This window comes from Branchiostoma belcheri, unplaced genomic scaffold (genome assembly GCF_001625305.1).
Source record: "Branchiostoma belcheri isolate BF01 breed outbred unplaced genomic scaffold, Haploidv18h27 scaffold34, whole genome shotgun sequence".
Lineage (NCBI taxonomy): Eukaryota > Metazoa > Chordata > Leptocardii > Amphioxiformes > Branchiostomatidae > Branchiostoma > Branchiostoma belcheri.
The window spans coordinates 1,294,016-1,305,957 of NW_017803954.1; the positions used below are offsets into that span (position 1 = coordinate 1,294,016).

At 42.4% G+C, this 11,942-nt stretch overlaps 2 protein-coding genes across 3 annotated transcripts; both read right to left on the bottom strand.

Annotated features, from left to right (window-relative positions):
* Nucleotides 1-497: 497 nt before the first annotated feature.
* Nucleotides 498-3,105, bottom strand: LOC109475593 (leucine-rich repeat-containing protein 1-like). Its single transcript, XM_019776290.1, has 2 exons — nt 2,921-3,105; nt 498-1,931 (listed from the first exon to the last, which is right to left on the bottom strand). The coding sequence occupies exon 2, from the start codon at nt 1,926-1,928 to the stop codon at nt 564-566; it is 1,365 nt and encodes a 454-aa protein (XP_019631849.1). The 5' UTR covers nt 1,929-1,931; nt 2,921-3,105; the 3' UTR covers nt 498-563.
* Nucleotides 3,106-4,284: 1,179 nt separating this feature from the next.
* Nucleotides 4,285-9,502, bottom strand: LOC109475595 (transcription factor ETV6-like). Of its 2 annotated transcripts, none has more exons than XM_019776295.1 (3): nt 6,829-6,956; nt 5,871-6,049; nt 4,285-5,713 (listed from the first exon to the last, which is right to left on the bottom strand). In XM_019776295.1, the coding sequence occupies exons 1-3, from the start codon at nt 6,831-6,833 to the stop codon at nt 5,487-5,489; spliced, it is 411 nt and encodes a 136-aa protein (XP_019631854.1). In that variant the 5' UTR covers nt 6,834-6,956; the 3' UTR covers nt 4,285-5,486. The 2 variants fall into 2 exon arrangements, with proteins under 2 accessions (XP_019631854.1, XP_019631853.1); XM_019776294.1 differs by lacking the exon at nt 6,829-6,956 and adding an exon at nt 9,104-9,502 and having other exon boundaries at nt 4,287-5,713.
* Between the last annotated feature and the right edge of the window lie 2,440 nt (nt 9,503-11,942).

Sequence of the window (11,942 nt, forward strand, 5' to 3'; positions counted from 1 at the left end):
AAGGGCGACTGAAAGGTTTACGCGTACGGCGAACAAAGTGAAAGAAAACACTATCGAAAACTTTGGAAAAGTAAAAAAAAAAATTTAGAAAATGAATAGTCAGATCTTTCTTTGTAGCCGCCAATACAGTTAGAATGATGTTTACGAGAGCCATATAGTCAATGCAATTGTATGTCCTTTTATTCATCGGGAGGCAATAACGAAGCATGTGCTATGGGAGCAATACGCTTTTCTATTGTCTTCTCCGTCATTACAACGTGTCACAGCTGATTCGAAGTCATTAAAACGTTACAGATAGTATATACATGATAGAGTGACATATATACATTTTTTGTACTAAACCGTGACATAATCCTATCATGACTGTGAATTCGAATTCTGAGTTACTACCAGGATAATGCCAAAGATAGACTAAGCTCCTAAGCTCCTAAGCTAACATTTGACATTTAACACTTGATAATATCTATCATAACAACATTTCAGCCAGCCAACGGTGACTGACGATGTCCTAACTTTCAGCTTTTTAGCTTTCAGTCTACTTCCAAAGATCACTACCCCACCAGCTAGTCAGCTACAGTAGAAGTCCTTATGTCATTTACAGACTGGTGAACAGCAGATGTATCTCCTGTGTTCACACCGATGACTTTTTGCACTGTCAACGGATTTCCTTCCGACAAAAGGTGAACAAGTTCAAGTAGTTTAAAGCTATCTGGCAGATGATCGACTCGGTTGCCTGTAAAACTGAGAATCTTCAAGCTTTTCAACTGAGAAATGTTGTCCGGAAGGCGCGTTATTTTATTACCGTTTATGGCAAACGTGTGGAGATGTCTGAGGTTGAGGAGGCCGTCGGAAAGGTCCTCGATTGCATTATAGCATAACATCAGACAACGGAGCTCTGCTAAGTTCCACAGTGTCTCGGGAAGGGTGATGAGGCGGTTTCCTCTCAAAAGTAAGACTTTCATGTTCTTGAATTTGTCGACATCGCCTGGGATTTCATCTATGTTGTTATTGTCCAACAGGAGGGCCACGAGCTTGGTCAACTGGAGCAGTACTCTGGGGAATTTTTTCAACTTATTGTTCCTGAGATTCAGAAGACGGAGCTTTGTGAGATGTTTCAGTTCTTCTGGCAATTCCTGCAAGTTGTTGTTAGCGATGTAGAGTTCTTCCAAGTTTACCAGTCTCCCCACCTGTTTTGGGAGGCGTTCTATGACATTCTTGTCAAGGTCCAGAACCTTCAGACTTGCCAGGCGGTCGATTTTAGCGGGCAGATCACGAATGATGTTGTTGTCCAAGCAGAGTATCTCCAAATCACGGACGGAAAGGACAAAGTTGGGGAAAAACCTGAACTTGTCCTTGGGGTCTTCCCTTGGGTCCATGGACAGTAGTAACGCTTTTAACCCCTTACAGTCCGGTGGATAGAAAAGTACCGTCACCAAACGCTGCCCGATCATATCGGCGTGTGTGATAGGTGTAATTTGCGAGACCCATTTGACGTACGATATTTGTGAGGAAACATTCCGCTTTTCCTTACTCCTGTTTGACTGTTTATGATGAAGACAGTGCGATCTCGTTGATTGCAGAGACGATATGGTGACGGCAAATTTGACTGATGGTTCACAGGTCATGTGGTCGTCATCCTCAGTAACGTCCCCACTTTCGTTAACTAATTTTGGTCCGTCTTTCTCCGACTGTTCAGGCGGCGTGATCCTGATGATTTCTTCCGTGGTGGACTCCTGGCGAGCGTAAAACGTGCCGTGTGGGAAGGTGTACTCCACGTCATCTATCCGTGTGGCTCTGATCTCCTCGTCAACGTCTATGTTGGTTCTCGCCCAGCAGGAGTCCCTCGGGAAGACTACCGGCGGCACATCCACGGGCCGCGCTGCGCCGCTACACAGACTGGTTATCAAGGGTTTGTGTTCCAACTGCATTATCTGTAAATGAAAGAAAAGTATTGTCACACATGTATCTGATCTGTATAACCGATATAGCCACCCTTCGGCTTATTACACCAGCTTCAGACATGTATTTCTGAGATGCACGAAGCGGTAGATCACAGTATACAAACTGCCAAATAACATCAATTAAACTCTAATCTCTGTCTGAATGTTTTGGTAAAACCCAGTTATTCAATTCAGTAATAACATTAATTGATTGAAACCCTTCTTAATAGTTCCAGAATTGGGAGAAAATAAGTTTGAGCAATGATGTTATATGCTGACTTGCTTTGACTTGTGACAAAAAGTGTCAGACAAAAGTGGCGACATGTTGGAAGATAATCACTAGTGCTCAAAGCAATAGTGTTTTCATTATGAAATATTCAGTACCACAGAACCACCCCACGTTATTCATAAACGTTACTTACAACTCTATCTGCCCATTTTATGGGAAGTGATCTAACAGCAAAGCCCTTTAACCGTCGATATGTGAGGGCGGCTAAAACCAGTTCGGGGCCGCAGGTGCGGGGAGCCGAGTCATCGATAACAGCTAATCTAACGGTAACGTAGAACCGCCTCCTTTCTAATGCCTGCGTGCCCCACATACATGTAGAACATGTACTTATCTGCATAGTACCAGTTGGTTGACATTGTCTAGGGTTGTTTCAACCGACAAACCAAAACCTAAAATGCATTTTGAACGGAAAGTTGGAAAGGGTAAATTTTTATCATTTTAACTCTACATCCTAGTCACGTTTTCGACATTGAGTCGTCACACTGCGTCCACAATACAACCAAACAAAAAACACCTTGGCGATTGCAAAACTGAGCAACTACCAACAACATATAGGTAAGTTATAACGATAAGTGTACGTGTGCAATGAAAGCACCAATAAACCATAAAACAATCCCACCATTATAGTGGAGTTTCAAAGTTTTTTTCTACGTGGCGTCAGAATACAAAACCGACAACGAACTTCCCCTACCTTCTCTGTAGACCAGATATTCTGATCTTCTTATACACGGATGGCTTCAGTCTTCCTTTTATTTGTAGTTCCAGATGACTTCCAGAGTGCCTGCTACATTGTGCTGTGAATCGTACAAAATCAAGAGAAGTCCCTGTGTTCCTTCTTCTTCGTCCTCCACCACCAGTATATGAGTGACACCCTCCTCCGACGCAAGTTCATTCAAGCTGATAATTACGTCACCCGTTGCCAGGTAACGGTGATGGAAAATTACATAGCGTAATGGAAAAATCCATGCATGAGCATGAATGAGCGGGAACTCTGTGAACTTGACTATTCAAGCCTCTAATGCTATTAATGACACTAGCAGGATGCGTTCAAGGACAAACCGTTCTACAATCGTTAAACGCGCCCGGATATATACTAAAACATGTATTTAATCATCTGAACAAGGCAGCGTTTTGTGCACATGGTATGGAGGAAGTTTAAATTTCCTTGGTCGTTTCGTACAGGCAATACGTCACCTCTAACGTTGCTGCGACGACCAAATTTTTGTCTCATTTAGAAAAACAACATGAGTGATAAAAAGAAATGGTTGAAATGTGAAATCTGCATGAGTTTTGTACAAGGTCATTTGAAGTTCGCAAATTGAATTGGAAAATGGACAATATTTGGGTTGTTGAAAATACCGGCCAGTCAATGCCCAAGTTACCGCGCACCTCTTACGTACCGCGCTGCATTTGATAAACTAAAGTAGTATACTTTACGGAGATTGTATCACAGACAGTAGGCGTAAATACGCTGGCTCGTAACGATCCTGACTTCCCGTGTCCGGAGGTTAATTAACCATCCCGCTGAATGTCTTCTTCTGTAGAAAGACTTGGATGTGTGGATATCTATTGCGTCATTTTGGACAGCCAAGTTTCACAATCGATCGTTATTTCAAGTTTGGAACGTACCAAAATACCCCACTGTCCCGGAGTAGCAGGTATTTATGGCGGTTCGCTCAGAAATTGATTACTGCTTACTCGAGCGGATATGAAGCATAATCCCCACTGACGTCATAACGGTTATCTCGTGCTCAGCAGCTTGGAAAATATCTAAAGCACTGCGCAGATTCAATTATAGATAATAGTTAGAGATAAATTGAACCAATGACGATGTCGAGTTAAAACTGTGACTACTTTGCGAAAAGTGCTCCAGGAGATTTCTGTAAAATCGAAGGTTTGTGTCTCTACTACATCGCCGTTGATGTGCATCAGTACTGATTTTGCAGTTTGCTTTTATAGTGGAGAGCAGCAACGCCTCACGTGGTAATACAGAGCGATCGATTGCAAATACAAGACAAGGTCTTGTAGAAAATATTTATTTTCAACACACAAGAAATACAGAGGAAAACAGCATTATATACAGAACCGATTTCAATGGCAAAGATTCACTGCTTCGTAATTTTTAGCCGGGTTTTCCCCCGCTAATTATTTAGCGGTTTCAACCGGTTTTTAGAAGTCTGGTATGAACGGGATCTAACAATGCATTTTTAACTGACCGGTAAATGATTTTTTTCCTGCAGTTCAGTTTATAACGTTTCCGTAATTCGAGTCATACTGGCTTTGTTTCAAACCTGAGTAGCCATATGACTGGTGTAGACATATAATAAAAGAACCCTGTTCCCAATGGTCAGATAAGCAATGGATTAAATGAGAACGACTAGATACATCTGAACGAAACAATTTTTCATCTGAAGTATACGTACAAAATATAACATCTATCAATCTATCTATCAATAGCATTACCGAATACCGATTGATGCTTGACTACTGTTCAACAAATTTCCGTCAAAAAGTGAGCAAATTTTATAACGGTACTATATACTAGCAGCCATGCACAAGCTATTGTGTGTTATTTTCTTCATTGTTTAAAACAATGATCATACAAGTTATGTACAGTATACAAAAAAAGGAAGAGGAACAAAAATTCACCAGAAAAGATTACTAGTATTTACACCACTCTGAATGTTCAGATGATTATGTATGAGAAGGGCCCGGATAATTACATACTTTGAATGTTCAGATAATTATAAACGAGGAACGTTAACACAGTGAAGTCATAGTTTTCTGAAGTGCCCGTAAATTCATTGTTTCACCATCTTATAAAGTAAATTTACATTGTTACAGCATAGTGTGACAATTAAAAGAACATTTCAGGACAGAAGTCTTTCTTACGCCTAGCCAAAATGATAGGTCTAAACGGTGCTAATATTTTGATAATGACATGCTGGATATTCAACCCCGTCATAACAATGAAGCAATAAATACAGGACTACATTTTCGTGTTTTTCTTGTACCCACAATGCCCAAATAATACCAATTTGTAACTTGAAAGGACAAAACACCCAGGATCACATATAAGCGATCTTTTCTTTATCCGTGTTTAGTTCGAAATATCATCTTACCCTACGCCTACCCTTGAATAAACGTTGGACAACGTGTTCCAAAATGAAAATGAAAGTAAAAGGTGTTCTCTTTACGTCCTAGTGTAGGTGAATCCACGCCACAAAACAGACCCGTGACAAGACCTACTTTCACTTTTACAATTTTCTCTGGGCCTTCAGAGCCTGGAACAATCTTTCCTGGAAGTCCAGATAGAGTACTTCCCCCTTTCCGGGAACTCTGTAGACGAAGCCCTTCTTGTCCATCAGGCAAAGTCCCTTTCCGTTCATGATGAACTTTCCGGCATCCAACTCCCCTACTGTGTAGTGCGCCTGCGCCCACACCAACCATGTCCGAACGTCGTCGCGAGACCAACTGCGTGGGTCTGTAGAAATAAAGTCTGATTAATAACATTCAAACATGATAGCGAATAAACTTTGTCATGAAGGCAAATTAATACAGCCACCACAAATATAAATGTGAAAATGAATGGCACAGCGACATTGCTGATAACGGTTACAACAGAAGGAAGATCTCCGTACCGTTTGGTACTTTGCACTGGGCCTCACTGCTCACGACGTCATCACTTTGAGACCACTTAGGCTCTTTCTTGATCCTCATCCTGGTCCTTCTCTTTGTTTTTGGCTCCGTCTCGTCCTCAGAGGAAGACGTGTTTGGCTCCGAACTCACGGTTCCGATGCTGGAGAAGCGACGCCTACAGCTGAAGCAGACAGAAATGACAACTTTTATCATGTTGATATTGCCAACGTTGTGATCAGAATGAAGCTTGCATATGCACTTAAGGGACAGGACAGACTTGGAGCTGATATGCCCGCCAGACATGATATCAGAGACAAATCACAGAGGCATGAAAATTACATTCACACCCTTGAGCACGTGCGGTATGTGTCAGGACTGATCATGAAGGAAGATTGTACCGAAATCGATAACGATGTCGACTAGCCGACTATATACGTGTATGTTTACTGATGATAGTTAAAGATTGATACTGAGACATTTACTGGCCGTGGTCGTCATTATGCAAACAGACCTTCCTATCGCTACATTACCGGTCACAGGCTAATGTCTACCTCTTAAACTTTGTCCCGGACGAAGTCCCATGTGCTACGTAGTACTAGTAGGTATGACTGGTGCATGGCAGAAGTGAACTCTGAACATGTTTGCCGCTTAGTGGTTGAAACCCTGCCTAACAACCAAGGTAGCATAGCACTAAGAGCGCCATGAATCATCATACCAGGCTAATAACCTCCAACACCCTCATCTGAAGCATAGCTATAGCTTGTGTCTGGCGGTCAGTTTTGTCAGGAGGCCACCTCCTTCTGAAAATATTCGATTTTTGAACTGAGTACACTTTTGGTTAAACATTAATAAGAGGTTGGGCGTGGGGAATTGCGTGGGTTGAAAAACGCACATTATTTTGCGATCGATGAGTAGATCAATATCGACAGAGTCATAGCCGAAGAAAAGATGGAACCTTACCTCATATCATTAGCGGGTACCTTTTGAGTTTAACTAAAAAGCACAAGTATATATATAATCTATAGCTGATTCTGTTTTGAAACAGAAATTCCCGTACGAAACTTATAATGAAAACTGAGACACGACATCGAAACCGTCAAAGTTCTAGAAAGTTCCTTGGGTGACGACAAAAGTCCCCCTATATTCTACTAGATACTAACGCCTACAGTGCCTACTGAAACAAACTAGTGTTAAACACCAGTGTTAAAACCTGACGTCATATTTCTATGGTATAAGGATGGTACGTAACTTTGTATGGGGCGTAACTTTACCATACACGGTATTGGGAGGTTGTTTTTGACACATGTACAGATTTCCTTACCATGCCATGACAACGTACTGTGCATGCCATGGCCCGATGCCAACTGTGACAAAATAGACTGTTTCCCATGTATGCTATGCAACGTCCGACTAGAATGCTAGTGCAGGTGTACCAAACAACAACAACTACCCACACAAAAACGTGTACGTGTGACCCTCGAGACTCTCCCTGCTCTACCAGCTCGCCGTGCCTTGCCCCGGGCTGCACCGTGCGTCACCGGGCCGCGACTCGCTTCCGCTGACATGGCGGTCAGGCGGGGGGATTTTGTCTCTCCCGTCAAAACCCCGAGGCAATCAACAGGGCCATGGGATTACGGGTAGCTTTTGTAAATAAATGTATCTGTGGTAGACAAATGAAGCGTAAACAGGGCTTGTAGCCAACTCACTTATCTCAAACCCGTACAGCTGGTGCCTAAAAGGACCATGACTGTCAACATATATGAGATGACATTGTTATGTCCATATTTGGCTGTCTTGAAGTATAGGTAAACGAATAGATATTTTGCAAGCCATTGGTGGTACACGTGGTGACGAATATTGTGTCATAGTATGAGGAGTCATAAAGTTGCCAGGTCTCGTACAGCTTGGCATCGTCCCAGTGAAGGTCCCGATGACCACTTCCCCATCTATTCAAGACGTACGTGTACGGTAACTTTCGATCAAGTCATGATTTTCGTCCTAGAACTGCACGAAACCTTGACAATGTCATCATTACAGTTGCAACATGTCGACAGGTACTAGTGTGCAACTTGTCTATCGTTTGTGGGCTGCTTGTGGTTGCTGGTTAAGCTAGTACATAGATTATACTTGATATCGATGCTGAAGGACCCTTCAAAAGGCTAGATCCGTTTCATACGGATTGAAATGTAGTACGTTTTCATCATCAGGCCATGTTGCTGTGTATTTCACTATGCGTGAGACTAGGAGATGGAAAACAATGCACCGTAGGAAACCTGAGAAAATGAGTCGTGACTAAAAAGTTGACCAACTTGACCTGAAAACAAAATTGAACCCCTCTCCTCATCGATTTACCCTACTTTGCGTTTAACTAAAACAATAAGATGACCTGGTGCCGGCCGATCTTCCCTTCATACTCTCTTTTACCAGCTGCATGTAACAAATAATCACACATGTGAACATGTTTTCCTGCACTCAGTACATTCGAGTAATCAAGAGTCGTAAAACTATTACAGAAGCCATACGGCTTAGATGGCTCTTTACATGAAGTTCCGTATTCCCTAGAGCTGCCCACTAGGCAGAAACATCAACAGGTTGAAACACCAATTATGCTGTCATGTTTCAACGTTTACTTCCATAGACAGAGATGAACTGGCCCTGCCCTGCTTCAGGTTTTCGGAAAAGCCTTTAGCAAACTTTATCATGACTCATCTAATGCATGACGGGGGTAGACTATTTCTGGTCACTGGATCATTCCTCTTTCATTTTCTGCGTGAAGTGACGTCACGTGTCTCCCAACATCATAAATAACTAACCTTACTTGTATACCACATTCTTTCGTTACGAACAATCTGTTGTTGAGGAATGACATGTACTTGAAGGTACACGTACAAGAGTAGGGTTGTCTAGAGGTGAAATCGGTGAGATTTTGTTTTGTGGCTGCTAATCTCTCAGGTGTGCATGGTGGGACGGTGCGTTGAACGCCATGCGAGTCAACAGTCAACCATTAACCCAGCTGCTGCAAACATCGCGTATGCAAGCAACCATGACCTTGTCTGGGTGCCATTCTGGTAACTCACATACTTCATGTTCGCTAGCTTGAAATCCTCACGAGGGTGGATCCCTGGCTATTTCTGGTCGCATGTAGAAACCTCCCTTGCCCTCCCTAAATTATGTCAGCTAATAGATAGTTAAGTACTTTGTTTTCCTCGTCGTGTATAAAGTGTGCAGTTCTCACCTGCGTGCTGTTGTTCTTTTCACCCGCCCCTCCCCGTCATGGCCCCGGCCGTGCAGCTGACCTCGCTCCGTGGACACAACTTTGGTCGGATCGCCCTTCATCGTGCCCGACTTTTACTCTGGAAATGTCGTACGGCTTTATATTGTCCAGGCCCTCGAGTTAATCCGTGAAAGCCGGGAATTGCCTAGTTCTTAAGATAGACGGGCATAACACATAACCCTCGGAACCCGGGACAAGTGACTCAAGTTCGCTCACTTGTTGCTAACACGTTTATTGATTGACGTCTGGAACAGTCCACTGAGACTTGGAGGGGCACATTTGTTGGTCTAGTTTTCATAAAGTCAGCATTAAAAATGTTATAAAATTGCACTCAACGTTAACACTTCATACAAGATCATATCATGCCCATTTTAACTCATTAGAATCACTGAAAATTACCGCAAGTTGCCGCGCCCGTGTGCTTCACCTGGCAAGCCATGTCGCTGTTATGAGGGGGCGGGTCTTTCGCGGGAAATACCCGGAGTGACTACTTCTGCTTCCGCGAATCGAACAACAAAAGATGTTTGCTGCTCAGAAATATTGTCAATGGTTCATGTGGTGTAAGAACTTCCCCTTTTTCTAAACAATAAACTAGTACACGGCGGGCCTTGCACAGGCATACTAGAGTAAGTAAATATACAGAGGCCACTTTATGATAGTTTTTTTTTCAAAACTTTAGACAGGACGGTCAACCTATTTTAGTATCAGTCGTGACTCAACGTTTTTCCGAGCCTCACAGATCAGGTTGATGAAACGCAATGCGTCCGGCAGGTTGGCGTAAACAGCACCTGCGAAACTTCCGCTTTTCCGGGTATATCGTTTCACACCCAGTGGGTCCATGTAGTGATTGGTTAAAGCAAAGCGATAGATTTTGTATACACACGTATAAAGAAGTGGGTGTGGGTGTGCATATATGGCCGGGTCCGCCCGGATACCCTATGGAATCTTACTAATTCCTAGTGCCACTTTTAACTCTCATGCAATCTAGACTAGATATAAAATGTACAAGTAACGTTAACGTTACATGTACTTGAATCCACGGTCGAGAATCTTATCTTTCAAATTCAAGTAGCTTAGTGTTATGTCCTGATCAGTTTCAACAACATACGCATCAACAAAATTCACTGATAGAGATAAACAGCTATTTGCAATGCTGTACTACAGTAGGGCATTTCAAAATCTTCATCATTCCAGGCCTGTTCTACTCTCCAAGCAGAGGTTTGGGTTTTGGGGGTATTTTTAGCGTGTTTTTAGGCTTTTTTTATCGGGGTTTCTCTTTTGCATTGAATTTTTTTTCCCACCAAACCCAATTTGGTGGGGAAAAAATTCAGTGCAAAAGAGAAACCCCGATAAAAAAAGCCTAAAAACACGCTAAAAATACCCCCAAAACCCAAACCTCTGCTTGGAGAGTAGGCCTGTTCATCATTACTACTGTACAGTAAGCTTGGGGCGAGTACATTAAATAGGATAGAGGATGAGGAACACTTTGTATTAGAATGTAGTTTATACAACGAAGAGAGAGCAGAGCTTTATAAACTATTGCAATGTATGTTTCCCCATTTCATACATCTTAGCAACGCCGATAAGTTCATATTTCTGATGATTTTAGACAAACCTTCGATTATAAAACATATCTGTACTTATATCTACATCATTACTAAGAAGCGAGAAGAACTATATGTCCATAGTACATAGAATTAGCACTAGCTTGTACATTGTATATATTCATTGCAAACTGTGACGTCTTTCCTGTGACCTGTACTGAACCCAGTGGGTATTTGCGTACAATAAAGGTCTTCATTCAATTCAATTAAAATATGGGGGTGGCATTCTTGGCACACGTGATATTTCTCGACTTAAACACTTTAAAATAAGTAGTTTAGTCAATTATTAACTTCCATTGAGTCCTAAAAATGTTTTTAACGTAAATTCTTGGTACGATGCGTTTTCAAATTCAATATCTTTCGGTACCCCATAATTCCTACTTGTCTTGTGGTCCAGTATGCACCGATGACGTCACACAAGATGGCGGTAAGTTTGACCAAGGATATTCAGAGTAACAAACGTTACTAGTCTTTAATAGTATCCCAAAACAAGTTGTTTTTAGAGTTAAGAAGACTCAAGTAGCCCAGTTTACGTATCAAGGAGCCGGAATGATGTTGGAGATTATGATTAGGGTGGGGTTATCTTCTACCAGTTTGCAATGTTCTCTGCTTTTGCCCAAGTTTTCGCCAAGACAAAGGTCCCTCCACAAAAGATGGTGCTAACTGCTAAATGTATGGATAATTTGACTCTTTTCAGTTTTGGATTCAACGACTTTTTCTAAATTTTATATCGTATTTCCAGTAATCACTAACGGGGGGGGGGGCACATTCTAGTAGGGTCCATATTCCGGTAAGGTTTTAACAATCATTGTTGCAAAGACAACAGTTAACGTTATGTTCTTATTTAGCCGTGGACGACTCTGGTACACCTTTTTGCATGATAATGCCGGTGACAGAGTCGTGGAAAGCACCATAGGCCAAAACCAACCTTTGCCGTGCCGGGCCTCATGCAACGGGCCGGCCCCGGTTTTTTGGTGTCGCTGGCTTCCTAACGCACTCCCCTGCCGGGCCGGGGGGATAAGACCCTAAACAAACGCAGCATTTAACCACAACACGGCCTCGGAGCACGTAACTCCTTACACTCATCGGCGATTGACGCCATATTGAATTCAGGAATCGGTCCGCAAAACAGACCGGACCCTGAGTTTACGACAGTTATTTTCAACTCTCCAACGTTCAAGCTGCAAGTATGTGAC

Coding starts and splice junctions, on each gene's coding strand:
- LOC109475593 (XM_019776290.1), bottom strand. CDS start 1,928: ATGCAGTTGGAACACAAACCCTTGATAACCAGTCTGTGTAGCGGCGCA.
- LOC109475595 (XM_019776294.1), bottom strand. CDS start 9,204: ATGAAGGGCGATCCGACCAAAGTTGTGTCCACGGAGCGAGGTCAGCTG. Junction 6,050..9,103: donor AAAAGAACAACAGCACGCAG/GTGAGAACTGCA, acceptor TGTCTGCTTCAG/CTGTAGGCGTCGCTTCTCCA. Junction 5,714..5,870: donor CCAGTGCAAAGTACCAAACG/GTACGGAGATCT, acceptor TTATTTCTACAG/ACCCACGCAGTTGGTCTCGC.